This window comes from Xiphophorus hellerii, chromosome 12 (genome assembly GCF_003331165.1).
Source record: "Xiphophorus hellerii strain 12219 chromosome 12, Xiphophorus_hellerii-4.1, whole genome shotgun sequence".
NCBI lineage: Eukaryota > Metazoa > Chordata > Actinopteri > Cyprinodontiformes > Poeciliidae > Xiphophorus > Xiphophorus hellerii.
The window spans coordinates 30,296,559-30,316,533 of record NC_045683.1 but is presented as its reverse complement, the minus strand read 5'-3'; the positions used below and the strand labels follow the sequence as shown (position 1 = coordinate 30,316,533).

Sequence of the window (19,975 nt, the reverse complement as noted above, 5' to 3'; positions counted from 1 at the left end):
GAGGCTTGTACCTATTTGCTTAGTTAAATCCAGGTGGCGACTTTTTGTTTGGCCAGGCAGTGTATCATCGCTTCCAGGGAGCACAGCGACATAAAACACAAGACGAAAAGGCTGCTGCAGAAGAAATTTGAGCAATTGAAGGTAGCTCATATTGTCGGTGAGGAAGCATTCAGGTCACAAATCCAGGCAGAAAAAGAGAAAAGTGACGCCCTCCAACAAGAGCTGGACCAAATCAAGACTCGCTACGAGGAGCTTCAATTGAAATATGAAGCTGCAGGTGAGGAGAACCTGCAGGTCAACATGCAGATGTTTTATAAAGAAAAAATCAAGCATGAGCAAAAGCTCCTTGAAAACCTGAAAGCTGAGAAGGATGATCTCCAAGAAAAAATGTCCAAGGAGATTACCTGCCTGCAGGAAACAGAGAACCGTCTGCAGAGTGAGCTGGTGCTGTATAAGATTTCATACCAAGAATTAAACAGGAGGTATGAAGCAGATGTTTCTGCCCTGAGAGAGAAAGCAGACATTTATCAGTATGAGGTGAATTGTGAGAAAGAAGCTAATTTGGAAAGAGCAAAGAATGACCATCATCTTATCAATGAACTTAGAGCTGAAAAGAACAATCTGCATCAGAAAATGGCACAAGAGTTCTCTTTCCTGCAGCAGCAATCCACAGAAACCATAAAACATCTCCAAAGTGAACTGGAGCAGGTTAAAGTTTCTTACCAAGAACTTAAAATGACATATGAAGGAGATGTTTCTGCTTTAAGACAGCAAGCAGAAATATTTAAGCAGGAGGTAGATAAAGAGATGAAAGCTCACTACTGAAAATGATGAGGAACCAAAAGATCATCAGTGAACTTGGAGCCGAGAAGGACAGTCTCCAAAAGCAACTCACTGTCCTCCAACAACGGTACTGTAGCTGTGAGGTTAATTATAAAACAGAGCTGGAAAATCTGAAAACGGAGCTCCAAGACAGAGATGAACTAGGACCTCCAAGAAGAAAAGTGGCCAGGCATCAAGAACCAAACAGGGAAAACTACACTATCCCTGTAAAAACCATTTATGACCCTGAATCCATGGATCTGGAACATCTATTAGAGAATATTGAATTTCCTGATGCATCTCCCAAGGAGCTAAATGACTTTGTAAACAAGATGCTGAGAGATTCAAGCAACCTTGGCTGGACTTTACCATGACCACCATTAACTATAGACCCCCTATGCAAAACAACACATGCACCATTTGAGGACCCAGCATACAGCCCATTATATAACACACCGACCATGTCACTCTGTGAGCAATGCATGACTGGAGAGTGAGGCTCTCTGTCTGTCTGTCATGCAACAAGTTCTCCACTCTAGAGACTTGGACAAAGTGCAGCATGCACAATGACACCATTGTTCCAATGTCTCGCCACACATTTACATGTTACCTTCAGATACACTCTGAGAGAAACGTCAAGCCTGCCCACAGAACTGGACAATATAAGCAAATTTAAGTTAATTTAAGTTAAGTTACATGTTAAGTCAAACATGTAACTTAATTCCAAACTTAATTTGTAATTCCAATTTGCACAATTTTCCGATCAATGGAAGTGTATATAGTGATGGTAGGAAGACCAGCCTCCTCCAAGGTGTTTGTGTGTCTTTCCTCCTGGATAATCTTGATAACTTTCCAGATACCTCTGATGAAACAAATGCTTTCTTTCCAGGATGCTAGACCAGAAATTTTTGACCTGGCCTGGATATTCTGGTTTTCAAAAACCCTTTTCTTGAGTCATATTACAAATTAGTATAGCAAGTAAATCTCTTCGTACAGATTGTTTTCACCTGTATAGGGGTGCAGTATGGCATGTATTTCTGTAGATTGTGTGTATATTGCTGTTTTTTGAGCATTGCTGATTGGATTTAGATTGGTAGCTCTCCAGGTAGATGTTTCCTTTTTGGGGGTGATTGTCTGGTCTGCTTCTGATTGGCTGGTCTGTGCAGGTGTCGAGCTGAAGACGACATGCAGCCAAAACCTTGCCAACATCCAAGGGAAAAAATAGATAATCAAGTGCTTGTTATCCATTTTTTGAGAACTCTCTCAGAAACTAAAAACAAACACCTTGCAATATGTTGGCTGACAGTTTTTTTTAACATGCCTTCTGACCTTTTTTACTCTTTCCACACTTCACATTTGAGAGTTTTGTCTTATGGCTTCAATTGTTTTACCGTTTCCCAATGAAAAATCATTGCGACACAATTTCAGTATCAAACCAGAATGAAAGTCAAAATTACCCAATTCACCCAAACAATGCAACACAAACATATCTATCAATGCCAAGAAAGCTGTTAGCACAGAGCTAGACAAGAAAACCTATCCAGTCCTTTCTGTGAAGGGTTTGCTCAAACACACCACTGTTGGGTGTTACGTGTCCACGTCCAGCATGATTTGAATATAAAGATTTGAATAAAGGCAGCAACTGTCCATTTATCGAGATCGCTCAGTTCGTTATTGTACGTGGTGCAGCGATGAGCAAGTCGACAGGCTGCTGCCAGGGCTTTCTACATTATGTGTTTGACTATGAAACGTCAAAAACTCTGATTATTCCCAGCATACGTGTCGGATTTGTCTTCAGGTTCACGCAGTTCTTGGTGCTGCTGTATGTGGTGGGGTAAGTCTGAACATTTTTAAAAAACAAAAAACAATAGCCATACTTTTTATGGTTTTATGAGCTTGACCATGGCTGCCGCCTGCTGCAGGTATGTGTGTGTGGTGCAGAAAGCGTACCAGGACAGAGAATCTGTCATCAGTACTGTCACGACTAAAGTGAAGGGCTTTGCCTTTACCAACATCTCCAACATGCAGCCTCGTTTTTGGGACGTGGTGGATTACAACATCCCCCCGCAGGTATCTGGAATGTTCCGGGCTCTGCCTGAAGTTTTGCTACCAAATGACTGTGATTAGAGTCTTGGACCTCTGTCCAACAGGGAGATGATTCATTCTTCGTGTTGACGAACATGGTCATGACCCCCGGGCAAACCCAGTCACGCTGTGCTGAGGTAGGACTAGATGTTTAGAGTGTTTAAATGTATTACCAACCAGAGCATGTTCTAACTGAGTTATTATCAGCAATATAATGAAGGATACTGGTTTTTTCCCCCCTCTTTGCACTGCAGGTACTTTCATCTCTATAATCATGGGGACAGTGTTCTTCAAACTTTTGCATGATTTCCATGTAATTCATTTCTATTTGAACTGGTTGGCCTTTTTTGGTCATCAGGGCTCAGTACATCAGATCATGGAAGTCCCAAGTAGTAATGTTCAGCCAATCTGTGATACCCTGTCAAATTTTCCCACCATCTCAACAATCTGGTGTTTGGTGTTAGTCCTGTTGAAAACTGCTTTCAGCACACGTACGAGTTTACAGATACTTAAGGCGAGAGCGATCGTACCCGCATGTGTACTCTTTCTCTAAGCGTTTCTTGAGATAACGAGTATATTTTCCTTTTTTTTTTTTAGATTAACCCTTTATCTCAATAAAACCATTGGGAAATTAAGTTAACTGAAAACTGAAGATTAACTTAACTAGATAACGTTTTCTAGAAAATGTTTTCTCTCATTATCTCGAGAAAACGGAAAATGAACTCGAGAAAACTGCAGGGAAAAGGTTACATTATGTTATGTTGCAGTGCAAAACTAACTCCGGTTGTTGAATCAGCGTCAGCCTTTAAAGTCAAGACCTGTAGGTCTGTCTTCTTATCCCCCGTAAAGGAGGCAGGCATGGAAAACCATAAATGAACTCTAATAACGTAAAAAAAACTTTAGCATTGTCCCTGCAAATTTCCTTTCCAGCTTCCAACCCCTTCCACTACCTGTGTGGACGACTGTGACTGTGTGGAGGGTTATAATGATCCTCGAGGGAATGGTACGCCTCAGGCCCAAATATACCTTCATACACCAGCTTTACAAAGCATCACATCATGCACCATGACGATCCTTCTCCCTCAGGTATACGGACAGGACTGTGTGAAAACTATTCCTCCACTGTCAAGACCTGTGAGGTTCTCTCCTGGTGTCCCCTGGAAATAGACACCAACCTACCCAAGTGAGAGCCGACGTCATACTGCAGGATTTATAGGATGGTTTATGGTTTTTAAGATGAGGCTAACTGTGCCGTTTCCCTGCCGAACAGGCGAGCACTTCTGGCGGAGGCTGAAAACTTCACTGTGCTGATCAAAAACAGCATCACCTACCCAAAGTTCAACCTTCACAAGTGAGCATACTGCATCTGAATGTAGAAAGAAAACAACTCCTGCAGGAAGCGGTTTTATTGAGTGCGATTTTAGCAAAAATGCTTGTCTTCCCTCCTCCAGAAGAAACATACTGTCTCACATTAACTCCACGTATCTGAAGACGTGCGAGTTCAACCGCCAAACGCACCCCGACTGTCCCATCTTCCGCCTGAAGCACATCGTCTCTGAGGCCGGAGAGGACTTCCAGGACATGGCTGTGAAGGTACTCAGAATAATTACCACTGACAGTGGATTCAAAAGTATTCATTCCCTCTGACTTTTTCCACTTTTTTTTTTTATCATGCCGCAAACTCAAAGTTCAATGGATTTCAATGCAGTTTTCCATAATAGACCAAAACAAAGAAGTGCATAAGTATGAAAAGAAAGGAAAACAGACCAAATTCTGAAAGACGACGGTGACACTTTGGGTGGAGATCCACCTTCCAGCAGGACCACAACCCTAAACATGCAGCCAGATCTGCAGTGCAGTTATTTAAATCTAACTTTGTATTAGAATGTCCCAGTCAAAGTCTGTGCATTAGTCCATTTCATAACATGTGGCAACACAAAGAAATAAAACAGACTTGTTCACTGATGCTCTCCATCCAGTGTCGGTCTTCAGATGTGCTGCGCTGGTAAATGCGTCTGCTAAAACTCTGCTGCTGTCACTGCAGCAAAAGACTAAACTGAGTTACTTTGGAAGGACTAAACGTAACATAACGTCACAAAGTGAACAACTTTTGAAACTCGTGTTGTTTTCCTTCCATTTCACAGATATGGTTTACTTGATTTTGACAATCATTTTCCTTTCCCTTTAGAATTATGTGCAACTTTGTTTTAGTTTGTCACAAAAAACACAAATAAATACATTAAAGTTTTTCTGCCAACATGTTAAGCTGTTGAAACTAGGCCTGTCATGATAACAAGTTTTACTGCATGACAAATCGTCCCATGAATTTATCTCAATAAGTGAAAATATATTTGTTTTCATGTCATACTATGGTAATGTCATAATAATTCAAGAACACATTGTCAAAGATCAATACATTTTAAATTCATTTAACACTGTACCTGGAGACATTTTAAATATCCAAAATAAATTAACAAAACAACAAAAACAACAAATAAAATGAATTATGACATTTCTGTAAACAGAATTGTCCTTAAAAAAAAAAAAAGCGCTAGTTGAGACCGAAACACCAGATATGAGACTTTTTGTCATCCAGTTTTTGGTACAAGCAGAGAGAGAGAGAGAAAAGAGAAAAATGATAAGTCACCCAACTGGAAATTATTGAGTTTGTTTTAACTGATCATATTTCAATTTATCATGTTGTTCCATTAATCGATTTATTGCTTATTGCCTAATTGCAAGGCACCATAATTACAGCTAACTACACCATTATTCAGATACATTTTAAAAGTACCTGGATAATGATATTTTTTTAAATAATATTTGTAAGGATATTTCGTAGCCTTTTTATTGTTTTGCCATCGTTGTCGTGTGATTGTCTCTGTGTTTGTGTTTTTTTTCTATCATTTTTTTTTGCGTTGCATGTTTTAAAGGGCGGTGTCCTGGGTATTCTTATTGACTGGAGTTGCGACCTGGACTGGTGGGCAAGGAAGTGTTATCCCAAGTACACCTTCCGCAGGCTGGACAACAAACATCCAGTCAACAATGTGGCCCCGGGGTACAACTTCAGGTGAATCTGTTTTCCATAGACACCTTCTTTTTTTTCCGGAAAAGAACAAACGTTGGGGAAACAAACTAATAAAACCCATTTCTTTAGGTTTGCAAAGTACTACAGGACGGCAGAGGGAGAGGAAGTGAGAACGTTGATCAAAGCGTACGGGATCCGTTTTCACGTCATCGTGTTTGGAACGGTGAGGCTCAGCAGATTATGAAATTAGAAGGACTCTTGAGTAACTTTGCTTCTGTTCACTTTCCACTGATTTGGATGAATTTGTGTCGCTGCAGGCGGGGAAATTTGGAATTGTACCGACCATTGTGAACCTGGGTGCAGCTTTGTCCTTTCTGAGTTTGGTGAGTGAAGATGTGTGTTGCTGCTCCCAGCAAATAGGCGACAAGCAGAATGTGAGCATCTTCATATGTCCCCATTAGGTTCCCATGGTTGCAGACTGGTTCTTGTTGACCTGCATGAAGAAGAGAGAGCTTTACAGCAGACAGAAATCAACGTATCTGGTTGAGGAATCTGAGGCCGAATCGGTGAGAGGTGTTCTCTCATACTTTGCACTTTAGCGTGTTTCAGCCTCTAACCATGAAAAAAGCAGTGACAGAAACATGTGACTATTTCAGTTAGTTGGAGTATTTAATATATTGCTCTTAAAATGGTTAAATAAGGACATGTACACATACTGAAAAATCTTTGGAACGTCTTAAAGCGGCAGTATCAAGTAAAATCAACTTTTTTTGAGCTTTACATCATGTTATAATGTTATTCCCTCATCAAGAGAACAAGTTGTGTAACTGAGTGTTGCCTTTTAGAAGAAAAAAAACATGAACATTTCTGAGTTTGAAACGTCAACATTTTTTACTTTTGAAATATAAATTTCCACAGTTTCTCTACAAAAGTTCCAAGATTAATTTCTAAATTCCAGAGTTTTTTGGTGTACATTTCTTCTCTTTTTTTCTTCCTACAATGGCTGGTGCAGAACCAGCTTCCATTATACCAGCTTCATCTTTAGCATATTCCTCTTACTTTTGTTCATATTGTTATAAGTGTAAACATACACATAAAAATACACACATAATAATAATTACACATGACAATCATTTTAAGCTCCTGCGTGTTTAAAACTAAACACGGAGGAGCTATGTAATGTTTTCCAACCACTAAATAAATGCATGTATGCGAGTGTCGATACTTAAAGTATGAATCACTTTTAACATCTGATTTATTTTTCCTTCTTTCTTTTTCTGAATCCAGGCATCACTGAGCACAACATATGGAACCCAGTAGCAGCCTGGAGTCAGCAGGAGAATTCATTTTCTTCATATAAATTCATTCTTGCTCTAAAAATGTCACAGATAGACTGTCAGAAGCCTTAAATAAAACTGCTCACGTGTGTAAAGGGAAGGCTGGTGATTTTTTTTTTTGTTCCATCTGCCTCTTCACCCTGCGACAATAAAGCAAGTCTAACTAAATGATGAAATGTTGTTTTCAAAATATCCTTTAAAATCTTTTACATTTTTTAAAAAATTGTGTTGCATTCAAAATTCAAATCAGGCTGTAGAATACTCCAAATATATTTCACATGCAGGTATTAACAAACAGAACTCAAATAAATTTTCTCTGTAAAGAAGATTCAACAGTGCATACATATTCATTCATGTATTTTTTTTATTCTGATGTATGTACATCTTTGTGTGTTTGAACAGGGCACACAAAAAGGTTTTATAATATGATTCAGTTTTACTGTTCAAGTTTTCTTTTTCTTTTCTATTTTTTAAAATTAAGATAAGGATTTCACAATCTGCAGAGTCACTTATTAATCAGTAACATTGTTCTGATGTAATTCCTCCTGTCATACGTAGTTATTAAAATTTTAAGGCATGCCTCTTCTGGTCAGGATAAAGTGTTCTCTATTAATTAAAATAATATTAAAAAGGTCAAACATTTTACCTCAATCTATCTTGATCAATTCTAAAGCGGCGTGACTGACAAGAGGGCAACCTTTCCGGGATTCTACAGTAAACACATTGGTACAAAAACAAAATAAAGTTAACAAACAGAAAGCAGACATTACAGAAATTATGATAAATTAAAAATAGTCAATGACTTACAACGTTTATATGTGTTTACAACTTTTGTGTTTGCACTCTTTGAAATAGTGGATAAATAGCTACATTTTCTTAAAACTGTAAAAATAAATGAATGTTGAAGATGATGAAAACTTAAATTTGTGAATATAAAAGTTGCCAAATGTAATGATTAGGTTAATTGTCTATTTTCTGTCAGCGTTCGCATTCTTTCCATAAAATCCAAAAATTAAATGTTTATTATTGTTTACGTACCTTTTGGGGAGACTCCGCCGCACCGCAGGGGGCGGTATAATACTACCGGACAACACAAGAAGCTTTTCAGAGTAAGCTAGCGAACAGCTGGGAAGGGAGGCAGGAGAAAGAGGGAGAAGTAACGTCCTTCCCTCTTGTTGTTTTGCTTCTGTAGTTGATAATTGAGTGTTTTTCTGGAAGTTCGTCTAGTAGCTGTCTTCAATTTGTAAGCAGCTAGCATGTCAGCGGTGTTACAGTGGGAGCTAAGCTAACAGCTGGGCAGCTCAGTTTGTTAGCATCGATGAGGGAAGCTAACCCCGCCTTCAGTGTGGTAAACAAGGCTCCCCACCTCGTCCTGACTTAGCTGGCCTCCTAACAACGACAGAAGCCAGCAGAATGACAGGTGAGACAAACACACCTGATAGCAACACTCTTTTATATGAACCAAGTTTTACATCTTTAATGGGCTCTTAGGTTTTTATGGTTTTCTGGAGCCTTTTGTTAAGGGAAACTAACACGGCTGGTTTTCTCAGAGGATGCCATCCTGCTGAATGTACCCGTCATTCGGCAGCTGTACCACTGGGACTGTGGCTTAGCCTGCTCCAGGATGGTTCTGAAGTAAGTTTTGCTTTGTTATTAATTCTTTGAAACCAGTCACTGAACACATCAGAGACCTAACGGAGCTGTCCTACTGGAAAAATGTTTAAAGTAAAAGTGAAACCGCCTCAGGGTTGCCGGTACGAACAAAGTCAGTCATTTTTTGGTGAAACCCGGGGTGTTGTCTGACAGGTACCTGCACCCGGTGAGTGATGAGGAGTTCCAGAGAGCATGCTGGGAGCTGCGGCTGACGGAGAGCGTGTGGACAATTGACCTGGCCTACCTCATGTGTCACCTAGGGGTCAAACACTGCTTTTGCACGCAGACTCTTGGTGTAGATAAAGGCTTTAAAAACCAGGTATGCTCCAGAGTCTGAGCGCACACTCAAATCTCTCTATGATCTGTGCACGAATGAATGTCTTCTGGTATGGTTCACAGTCGTTCTATAAGAAACATTTCGATACGGAGGAAGACCGGGTGAACAGACTGTTCCTCAAGGCGGAAAGCAAAGGTGTGGTGGTGAAGAAGTGGTGAGTTTTCTGTTTATTCTCTCTTCAAGACCTTTTAAAGTATGTAACTTTTATTTTTTACATATTTGTTAAAACTGTCACTGTGTTGTTTCTGACAGATAATCTTTGAAACAAATTGAGCTCCTCAGCTTTCTCCGAGTGCCAACTACAGAAATTCAGAAAGAACCAATAAGAGGCAGGAGGAAGGTTTTAGCAATAATAACATTCATGTATTCGCTGCCCAACTCCTGTTACGCTACATCTTCTCCCTCCGTCAGCTGAGCCTCCCATGAAAGCTAAGGCTAGTTAGCATAGCCACCGATAACGGTGGACAAACAGTTTTTCTGTAACTAAGTTGTTTCTCTGCCGTTAGCACGTTGAGTAGCTCATACATTAGCGTTACTGACAGCGCTAAGACCCTCCTCTAGGCTCTGATTGGTTGTCATTGACTGGGAGCGGTGCATTTCTGTCAGAACATGGTGACGTTTTAGCAAATGTAAAAAAAATTAAAAAAAAATGTTTAAAGTAGTAAAAATAAAATATGAGGGGATTACAGCTAATTTCTTTATTTTTTGCATCCCTTAAAATGTAGAAGTTTGCCATATGAAAATGCCTTTAACTGATTATTTCAGAATAAATAATAGCTATAAAATATGATATCAATGATGTGTTAAGTTGTTAAATATGTCTATATTTACAGAGGAACCTGAAAAGGCATTTCTGATTCATCATCATTTATATGTGGTGTTTGTTAGAAAGCAGCCAGTGATGCTCGGCAGGATTTTCACTCTTATTCCAAAACAAATTTCAAATGACAGCTGACATTTTAAACTGTCTTTAGCATCTTAGATGAGGATTTGTATGTGAGAAATTTCCCAATCCAGTGTGTTCTGTAACTAGATTATTCAAAACAATTAAACAAAACAGTAAACTGTAGGTTTAATGTCACACCTCACTGGTTCTAAAAGGAGTTACGAGTTTGTTTGTTTTTCCCTTCAGTAACCATATACACACCGAAGAGTGTTACTGTGACATAGTACTGCTGCGTTTCTAACTAGAAAATATCAGATTTTCAGTTTCCTTTGTGGCTGTTTATCATATTCTGTCGAGTCTATAGCTTCTCTCTCCATCCACAGTTTCGCTGCCAGCTTTTGCTCAATAATCAAGTTTTGCTTTTCTTTTTTTTTTCTAGCTCAGTAACCATTCAGGAAATCCAGTCTCATCTGGAGCAGGGTCACGTGGCCATCGTGCTGGTCAACGCCGTTGTCCTGACGTGCGAGTCGTGCTCTTCGCCCGTCAAATACTGCTGCTTCCTGCCCGTGGGGCAGAAGTGTTTCTGCAGGAAGCCGGAGTACCAGGGCCACTTTGTGGTCGTGTGCGGCTTCAACAGGACCTCCGGCTGCGTCTTCTACAACAACCCTGCGTACAACGACCGTGAGTGACCTAGTTTGTTCAACAGGGGGAATGCGGTTTCACAGTTCTGTGTCGGTTCATGCTTAGTTTTCACCAGACGTTGATAAGACTGATCAAAAACTGCTGCTTCCTCCTTGTGTGAAACTGTATAGAACAGTTTAACTTCTAAAATCCGACTTTTTCATTTTCATTAGGCTGCAGGCAGCATTTAAGCAATGCTCATTTTCAGTTGTTAAGCACCTTTTGCTACCCAGTTATTATTCAGTTAATAGAAAAAACAATCAGCTCCACACTGTAGTGACAAGTCAAGCAGAAAGGAGCTTTCCACATGTTGTTTGAAGCATCCTTTGCTACAAATGAGCAAACATTCACTAGAGAAATGTTACTGCGTTTTAGGCAAGAAAATATTCTTTTGCTTTAAAAATGTATTGATATAATAATCGATTACTAAAATAATCATTAGTTGCAGCCTTCATACTGTTTTTCAAACTAATACTAACTCCTACTAACACTTATTGTTTTTAACCTTCGTGTGTGTGTGTGTGTGTGCGTGTGTTATCCAGGTGTGTGTTGCACCAGCGTTGGTAACTTTGAGGAGGCCAGGCGGAGCTACGGAACAGATGAGGACATCCTCTTCGTCTTCAAACAGAGCTGATGGACAACGATAACGACCTTGGCTCTTCATCATCAGCCTGACCGCAGCAGCTCCCAGGTCCAGCGGCGCCACCTCTGGTCTGCTGCCAGAACTACAGCCAGCTTTTGTTTTTTTCTTCCCATCTCGCTCCACACCTCAACAGTTCACCCCACTGATGGATGTAAATGTTCACAAGCCAAAACCTCTTCATCTCAGATGAATTATTTTTCTACTCCACTGCGTAAGATGAGCAGAGTGTTACTGTGACATAGTACAGTATTTTACTGTACTAATTGTACTCATTTTAATTTTGACGTCTACAACCGTTCCCGCTCAGCGGATCAGTCGAGCCGTTAAAACTCCTCGGAGTTTGGAGGAATTATTTGGGGAAAACGGGGCGTCGAATGTGAATTACCAGGGACTGACATGCGCATATTCAGGGCTTCTCTTCATGACTGAGAGTATTGTGCATTTACTCTACTTGTTGTGTTTGTTATTGATGTGAAGCTGCTCACCTTTAACCCCCTCTGCCCTCCAGCCTCGCCTCTACCTGCCTTTTAGGAAGACCCCACCGCTCCCTTTTCATCCACAAGAGTCTAGGAACAGGGAAAACGGAGCGTGGCGGTGTTTTGATCGTCTCAGGTATTCAACGTTCTGAAGCGTACCAGCTCTGGATCAACACAGTGTGTTCTGTCTGCCGGACTCCGCGCGACACCGAGAGACAAAGGTTTGTTGGGTTCACTAACTTTACTGGAGAAACGACACGAGTCAAAGCGATTTGTCTCTGGTCGATGTCGATCGGATGGATTCTACTAACTCTAGGTGATTTTCCTCATTGCCTCTCAATTTTATTTATTTATTTTTTTTAAGTTGCGGTAATGTATATACGTCTTTGCACTACATTTCTTTTTGTTTTGTTTTTTCATACCAGACTCGATTGTGTTATTTAAAAGTGAATCTTTTTCTAGTGCTACAAAATGTCCGCGCCGTCTGCTCGTGCTCTCTGGTGGAAACAAACAGCACGTTTTAAAACCACAATCTTTATTTTTTTTAAAAACATAGAACTGCATTTATTATGAGCTGTAATTAAAAGATTTCCACACATGCTGCATTCAGTCTGTCTCTTTAGGTAGTCAACAAAATATCTTAAAGGGGCAGTGTTATGTAAAATTCACTTTTTTGATGGTTATGTTATGTCATCAAAAACATGCCTGGAGTGTTGCTCTGATTATTTCATGCATTTTGAGAAATCCTTTAATCTCCCTTGGCAACCATTCAGCTGGGCAAGACAGCTGAATGACTTCCTGAAGGCGGAGCTTCAGACAGAGCAGGACTTTTTAAAGAGACAGAGGCTCAATTTCAAAGTCAAATTTCTTTTGAGTCATATTTGATATTTATACATATCTTTTTTATAGCAACTGAAGGTAACACAGTTACTTGATTCTGCTATAAAATGACACTTATATGCTTGGAAAACATAATACTGCCCCTTTAAAAAAAATAATTTTTTACCCAACTAAAGGAGGATAAATTATGAAAAGATTTTTTTTTTTAATTTAGTCCAACCCAAGTGGACCCTTTAATTTATTAATTACCAGCTTATAGTTAATTTACCACACACTTGCATATGTTGTGACCAGGGTGCCTTTACTTGCTATCAGAAGTGACTGCATTAAATCTCCAAGCAGATTTTTACTGAACTGAACAATCACTTGATCATAGAGGGTGCTGCTCTTTGTGAGGAAATGCGTTCTACTCCTTTATTAATTTGGGTTTGAAGTCAGGTCTTACAGCCTCTCCCAGTTTTTCTGCGTACTCTGCATACCGCCCAGTCATCTGCAAAATAAGGTACAGGAAGCAGAATCAGTTGAACTGTAGATGAGAATGCAGTCATTATACTAATAACCATTTAGTATTAGAGGTCAAAAAGACGTGTCTTAAAATGTATAGACATTTAGATTAATTACAGACAGATATACTCAAATAATTTCCTAGTGTTTTTTATTTTTTGTGTTACATTTTTTTGTAGCATAAGTGACCTTTAATGAAATGTTATGCTGGAAAGAGGCAGCCAGAAGTCTCATAGTCTCCATATGTGGCTCATCTGCTTCCCTGCAGCCTGTACTGTTCATTTTGATGATTATGACTTTCATCTAATGGAAATCCAACACCTGGACGATCAGGAAATCAAAATATCACCAAAAGATTCTGATTAATAAAATCTTAAAGCCATGTTTTAGGTATGTTGACAGCTGCTGTTGGTCAATTACTTCCTTCAACAAGATGGGAAAATGACAAAACATCGCTGCTAAAAAAAAAAAAAAAATCCTAAAAACTCCCTGTTGAGTGCTGCAACCAAGCATGTCATTGGAAAGTTGAGTGGAAGGATGAAGTGTGAAAGAACTGCCAGAAAATTGAGATGCAACATGTACATGGATTGCATATGAGGCAAGTTTGTCCAGGACTTTACAACCACTAGTGCTTTTCTGGACGGAGGCTGGACTTCTCTTGTTTCTGATCAGATTTTGGATGAGATGTGAAACAGGAGAAGTTCATTTCCCTTCAGTTTTAGCTCTTGGGGCGACTGACGGTGCTAACCTCTGTCAAATTTTCTTAGCTTGCTTCCGTCTCCTGAACAGTTTTGTGGCGATCAGGGGTCTGAATTTATCGTATTGTTTATCTTTTATTGTGATCAATTTTGATTTAGATAAATTCCAATAAATGAAGTTTAAAATGTTGTAAACCTGTCCTTATTGTCTGGATTGTTATATTTATTTATTTTAACCACTTTTCCTCATTGTATAATTAAGGTGTATCATTAAAAATCAATAAAATTGAAAACATGATTGTTACAGTTTGCAGATTAGTGATATAAATCACACGTCTTAATGTGACCGGAGTTCTAGAGAAGCGCATTACAAATTGTAATGTTTCTCAACCATATTTGCTTTTGTGGGACTTTGACTGATGTGTCACTTTTATTGTTATCACAATAGTACCACAGGATATCTATAAAACATTTAAGTCCATATCGCCCACTCCTAACTGAGATGCAGATTTCATTTTCCAGCAGATCACAGATCTACTGAGAGCACTGTACGGTACATGAATATGTTTTTCTACAAGTGACGCCTCTCTATTAAAAGTTTACTTTATTAGTATGATGTAATCAAATTATTTGAGAAACTGAATTTTAAGTTTCTGTCAACTCTAAGCCATAATCATCAAAAAATTAACAAGACAAAATGTCTGGAATACGTCGGTCTGAGTGATCATTTTAATACGACTTTCACTTTTTGTCACTTTCTGCACTGAATTATTAAACTAAAAATCGATAGCTCTCTGAAGGAGACTGAATGTTTTACCTTAAAGCTCCATTTGTCGCTGACTTGTCTGTTGAGGTTCAGATCCAGCTCCACCACCAGCAGTCCGTCACGGGTCCTGGAGAGGCCCGGGGTGCGGCTGCCGTCAGGACCAGCCACATAACTGGACCCATAGAAGTGACCAAAGTCATGGTGAGCTGGAAGGAAAAGCACAAGAGCTGTTGTTGTTGTTGTTGTCTTATAAACGTTTCTTTTGGTGGGAGATTTCCTCACATTTTGTCAGGTTACAAAAACAAACTTCGCTGTATTTTATGCGATAGATCGTGCTTTGGGTTGGTTTATCACATAAATTCAAACTAAATTATACTGAAGTTGCGGAGTGGAATAAAATAAAATGTGAGAAGGTCAAAGAGATATAAATACTTTGACTAGACTTGTGATAAAGTATCAGCTTCCTATAAGGTTACAACAAAACATTCGAGGTAGCTGCTATAACTACTTCGTGTTGCTGAAATGTTATGAAAAACACAAAAACATTCTAAATTTGAGAGAACTGTACCTTTCTTTCCATCTCCAGATGTGAATTCACTTTTGAAGTGTTCCTGTTGAAAACACATTTTCCTACATGATTAAATCTGTTCTCCTGAGTCAACGTCAGCTAGTGCTGCAGAAACTCACTGTCCCAACACGGTTGATGGCACACGTGAAGCAGTGATTGGCTATCGCTGCGTTCCTGGCCTCGATCGGCCACATGGGCTCACTGTGGAGGACAAACACAGCTTTCCGTACACAAACAGAGGCAATCACTGGCAACAATAAAGAACAAACTCGGTTTTCAAATGTCATTAAAGCTGCACAAAATATAGCCCTAACCCTAACAAAATCAAGCTAGTCCACGTCCTGCCTGAGCTGCTACTGCCGTCTGACGAAACGTACTGCTCCCGGTCAACAACCAACCAATCAAAGAAAGGAGGCGGGTCTTAGCGCTGTCAATCAACGTTGTGTACTCAATGTGCCAATGACGGAGAAACAACTTGCTATTTCAGGGAAACTGTTTATCCACCATGGTTTTTAATCTCAACATTTCTAGGTAATTTTAAACTTTTGGAGCTTAGAAATATCCTTGTTTTTTTCTAGAGAATTTGAGTTTTTTGGCAGAAATGTACTTCTTTTAGTTTCCCATCGACAATGACCCTAATACGCCATGGTAAATCTACCTCCGCTAAGGTCTGAAAATCAGCCACTGTCCTGTTTTCCTCTGCCGTGAGAGAGGACTTACTGACAGTGTGCACATGTGGTCAACAATAGTTGCTCCACCGCTGCCAACTTGTTGACTTTCTTGCTATATTTAGTAACATTCCACACACACACACAAAAAAAAAAATCGGTATCAGACATATTTGGAATTGACAGATGAGGCTTTTTAAGGACTGTTAAAACTGTAAATAGGAAACCCATTTTACTAATTAAGTTACTCTGAAGAGAATCAACCAGTTTGAGACCAGCCTCAATGAAAATTTGTATTCGTATTTAAGTTATCATTTTTCTATGACATTTGCTTTTTCACATGTTCAAAATAAACATTTAATCATCGTTGACATCAGAACACGTGGGAAGGCTGAAATAGATTCTTGGAAGAAGAACTCACAGAGCAGCAGAAACTCGTAGTCAAATCATTATTTATAAATTTCTTTTTCTCTCTCTCTCTCTCATCCCGTTTCCTACCTGAGAGCTCCAACGGTGGCAGAGGGGTTGAAGATGATCTCCGCTCCGTTCATGCTGTACATGAACCAGTTGAGTGGGTGGTGGCGCCCGTAGCAGATATTCACAGCGAGCTTCCCGAACTGCGTCTGGAACACCGTGTGGCCCGTGTCGCCCTCCATGTAATACGTGGACTAAGGGTGAGGAGCGAAACACAAGTGTTCTGCTGAGCTCCACAGCTGCAGGGAGCTCATGGCGTGCCTGCTGCTAACCTCGTTAAAGTCTCCGACCCTGGGAATGTGGTTCTTCCGACTCTTCCCCAGCACGCTTCCTGAATTGGAGATCACCACCGCTGTGTTCCACAGAGTGCTGTGCAGCTCCTCTCGCTCAAGAATTGGGGAGATGACCACCATGTTGTATTTTTTGGCGAGCTAGCAGGCAGGATGAGAAAGAGGAGCAAGGGTTGCGCGTCGTATTACCTTAGCGCCAGCAACGTTGGGTTATCTCACCTCCTGGCAGAACCGCGTGGTGTTCCCTTCCTCTGCAGACTCTGCAAACTCCGTCCACGGCTCTTTCTCCCGAGTGCAGAAAGCAAACGGCATGGCTGTAAACACAAAGACCCGGTTCATGTGTCATGAATATTTTTACAAACACTTAATGGTCTATTAGATTAAAGTTAGTTCCAGTCGATTAACTAATACCGTCCGCTCAGACCTTCTTTTAGTGTTGTAGTTTGGCAACCAGCAGAGGGAGCCGTTGGTCATCGTTTAGCGGAGCCAGTGGATACAGAAATAAAGATGGCGGGGCCATACCAGAACGGGCAAGAGACACAATCCAAACAGAATTTGGCGTGGGAGGCAAAATACGTTTTATGCGGTTCTGTTTTGAAAAATATTAACACTCGCCTTAAGCTTATAACTAAACAGAGGCACTTCGGCCGAACTGCATGGCGGAGCAGCGTCAAATTACTGATGTGCTACGAAGGCAAGGATGGGATGACAGAAAAGCAGAAGGGATAATGCAGAAAAATTGATGGAAAAAACATACCACTAAGTGAGGTGGGTTTACAGGGCTGTCATGAACTAACGCTGCAGAATGTAAGATTAATTTTTTTTTTTTTAATTAGCTTTTATGTTTGTTAAAACTGTCAACATGTCGTGACAGTATAGTATGAGACGGATAAGCTTTCTCCCAGTGCTAACCAGAAACAGCCAATCAGAGTCAGGAGTTGGAAATAAACGACCTCTATTTCCCCCTTTACCCCAAGTCCCCTGGTTTCTCTGTCAGCGATGACCACCTATGTCCTTGTTTTCCTTTAACGGTAAGTTGCTTCTCCACCATTAGCACATTTAGCAGTGAGAACATGAGGTTGATTGACAGCGCTAAGACCCTCCTCCTGGCTCTGATTGGTTGTTTTTGGTCGGGAGCTCAGGGAGGAGACTGATGTTATCACAAATTATCTGTCTTGTACCATGCCGTCATGACACGGTGGCAATCTGAACAAATATGAATATGAAACAAATATGAAGTTTATTTTTAATAAAAGTTACATAATGCAGTTTTAATGCTCTCCATGGAGCGAAGTCTTTAGCCTTCCTTCAAGAGTAACCACAGATGGCACTTCTATCTGTGTTACACTTTATTCTTGTCCTATTATACTGTTTAAATAAGTAAAAGCTTATTCAGTCAGTGTTTAATACAGGTAGCACAAAATAATGTTTTGTTCTTTTTTTTTTTAAATTCAGAATATAAAAATGTTGCCCTTCATCAACAGTCAGCTCTGTTGACACAAGAGAAAACTCAACCCTTTAAGAAAATTGCCACTTACTAATTAGTCGTCAGTCAATCGATAAGCTCAATCAGCTTTAGATTAACTCATTGATCAACCGCTGGCCGTGAGTGTATTAGCCGTGTGAACTCACTCCAGGTCTCCTGGAAGCAGACGACGTTAACGCCACACATGGCGGCTACCTCCACGATTTCCCCGACGCGGCTGTGCGTGGCGCCGACCTGCGAGCAGCAGGAGAGGATTTCATGTCTGCAATCCAGCACGTTCCACACTGGACCACTGAGAAACGGATCCGCCGGCCTTTGGCCGCGTCTGGATCTGAAACGTGTGGTGCTGACCTGGTCCAGGATGGGGGCGTCGGTAGGCAGGACGATGCGGTGCTGAACCAGGCCCACTCGGACTCTTCTGGGCGGCCTCAGCTGCTCCTGCGCAGCGTCGAACGTGTAGCCTTTCAGCTCAAACCGGCGCTCGGCTGCAGCTTCCACGGCGCAGGATGGGAGAGCCAACTTCCTGTGAAAACATCAGAGTCCTGCCTGAGCCCAGCAGGGAAGCACGGCGGCATCATGCTGCACAGAAAGGCTCTTCCAGGAGTTGGAATGGTTGACTGGAACATTAACCCAGGCTAAAGGAATGAAGTGTCTTTGACAAAACACGTCACTTGAGCTGAGAAGAAAAAAAATGCTCTCTCTCTTGGCATCACAGAAATCTGACACGATTTGATGCCAGAAAAAAACTTTGAAAAAAACAAAGCTGGTCAGAAACACTTCCTAATCACTCCGATGGATCTGCCAAGAAAACTGGGAAATGATCCTTTTAAAGATGCCCAGTTGACAGTAATGGAGCATGAAGCTACATAGAGGGTTCGAAGGTCAAAGATGCCAAAAATATCACAAGTTAAACAAAATGTTGGGAGAATCAGAGTAAGATTTGACTCGTTCTTCACGAATCTGCAGCTGACTTTAGGGACACGGCCATCGAAAGTGAATTTTTGACATGTAGGGTTGAATTTCAGCATTAAAAGAAAGAAAATGTTGAGCTGGACCAAATCATATTTTGTGGACATTTTATTTTTAAGGGTTTTTGCACGTTTTTACCAGCGGCGCCAACAAATGAGTTCAAATCATTCGCCCTACTTATGATTTAATATTGTTTGAACGTTTCAGCTGTTCATTCTCCCTCTGCGTGTTGTTTCGCAGCCCCGAGGGGCCCTGACCAAAGTCCGCCCTGCAGAATAATAATTTACCTGGAACAAGCGGAGAGTTAAAAAAAAAAATCACAGCTCTATCAGCAACATGAACAGAAATGCAATGAACGAAGAACTCACGGCGTTTCTCTCCCGAACAGGAGACGTTTCACTTCCGCCAGCTCGGCCTCCGGAAGGTGGGACTCCAGAGATTTCTCCAGCGACTCAAACTCACATGCGGACATTTTTTGCGACTTCTTTGCGCTTGCACCTCCGCGGCAGCGCCTGGTGTCCTCGGGGTTCCTGTCTCTGTTTGCTCGTGTTTCACTCGTTGTGCAGCTTATCTGTGTTTTCCCAGCAGCAGCCGCAGCTGGTCATTGGCCGAACTGGATGCGCAGACAGGGGCGTCTCTAGAAAGTTTTGCAATGGGGGGGGGGCATTGATAATCTCGGAGTGGCTCCACTATACTTTTTCTGGTATAGTAAAAGCTATACCAGAATATTTGGATGTTTATTTACATTTGTTGTTATGGTGAAA

General features: G+C 40.7%; 3 protein-coding genes across 3 annotated transcripts; 2 read left to right on the top strand and 1 right to left on the bottom strand.

Moving 5' to 3' along the window:
• Window positions 1-2,136: 2,136 nt before the first annotated feature.
• On the top strand, window positions 2,137-7,435 carry p2rx4b (purinergic receptor P2X, ligand-gated ion channel, 4b). Its single transcript, XM_032577709.1, has 12 exons — window positions 2,137-2,656; window positions 2,745-2,892; window positions 2,973-3,044; window positions 3,838-3,910; window positions 3,994-4,090; window positions 4,178-4,258; window positions 4,359-4,500; window positions 5,841-5,977; window positions 6,065-6,158; window positions 6,253-6,318; window positions 6,397-6,501; window positions 7,223-7,435. Exons 1-12 carry the CDS (start codon window positions 2,514-2,516, stop codon window positions 7,253-7,255), a joined length of 1,191 nt encoding a protein of 396 aa, XP_032433600.1. The 5' UTR covers window positions 2,137-2,513; the 3' UTR covers window positions 7,256-7,435.
• A 927-nt stretch (window positions 7,436-8,362) lies between these two features.
• Window positions 8,363-12,546, top strand: gucd1 (guanylyl cyclase domain containing 1). Its single transcript, XM_032579505.1, has 6 exons — window positions 8,363-8,692; window positions 8,823-8,907; window positions 9,079-9,244; window positions 9,325-9,416; window positions 10,588-10,829; window positions 11,372-12,546. Exons 1-6 carry the CDS (start codon window positions 8,686-8,688, stop codon window positions 11,461-11,463), a joined length of 684 nt encoding a protein of 227 aa, XP_032435396.1. The 5' UTR covers window positions 8,363-8,685; the 3' UTR covers window positions 11,464-12,546.
• A 450-nt stretch (window positions 12,547-12,996) lies between these two features.
• upb1 (ureidopropionase, beta) lies at window positions 12,997-19,815 on the bottom strand. Its single transcript, XM_032579800.1, has 10 exons — window positions 19,580-19,815; window positions 18,594-18,765; window positions 18,389-18,476; window positions 16,976-17,070; window positions 16,739-16,897; window positions 16,491-16,660; window positions 15,444-15,525; window positions 15,325-15,367; window positions 14,808-14,962; window positions 12,997-13,278 (listed from the first exon to the last, which is right to left on the bottom strand). Exons 1-10 carry the CDS (start codon window positions 19,681-19,683, stop codon window positions 13,195-13,197), a joined length of 1,152 nt encoding a protein of 383 aa, XP_032435691.1. The 5' UTR covers window positions 19,684-19,815; the 3' UTR covers window positions 12,997-13,194.
• Window positions 19,816-19,975: the final 160 nt, after the last annotated feature.

Excerpts from the sequence above, each read along its gene's own strand:
- p2rx4b (XM_032577709.1), top strand. The coding sequence starts at position 2,514 with ATGAGCAAGTCGACAGGCTGCTGCCAGGGCTTTCTACATTATGTGTTT. Across the intron at positions 4,091-4,177 it reads ATAGACACCAACCTACCCAA|GCGAGCACTTCTGGCGGAGG; the intron begins GTGAGAGCCGAC and ends CCTGCCGAACAG. Across the intron at positions 6,159-6,252 it reads ACGTCATCGTGTTTGGAACG|GCGGGGAAATTTGGAATTGT; the intron begins GTGAGGCTCAGC and ends GTGTCGCTGCAG.
- gucd1 (XM_032579505.1), top strand. Across the intron at positions 9,417-10,587 it reads GGTGTGGTGGTGAAGAAGTG|CTCAGTAACCATTCAGGAAA; the intron begins GTGAGTTTTCTG and ends TTTTTTTTCTAG. Across the intron at positions 10,830-11,371 it reads CAACCCTGCGTACAACGACC|GTGTGTGTTGCACCAGCGTT; the intron begins GTGAGTGACCTA and ends TGTGTTATCCAG.
- upb1 (XM_032579800.1), bottom strand. The coding sequence starts at position 19,683 with ATGTCCGCATGTGAGTTTGAGTCGCTGGAGAAATCTCTGGAGTCCCAC. Across the intron at positions 14,963-15,324 it reads ATCTGGAGATGGAAAGAAAG|CTCACCATGACTTTGGTCAC; the intron begins GTACAGTTCTCT and ends TTTTCCTTCCAG. Across the intron at positions 13,279-14,807 it reads GCGACAAATGGAGCTTTAAG|ATGACTGGGCGGTATGCAGA; the intron begins GTAAAACATTCA and ends CTTATTTTGCAG.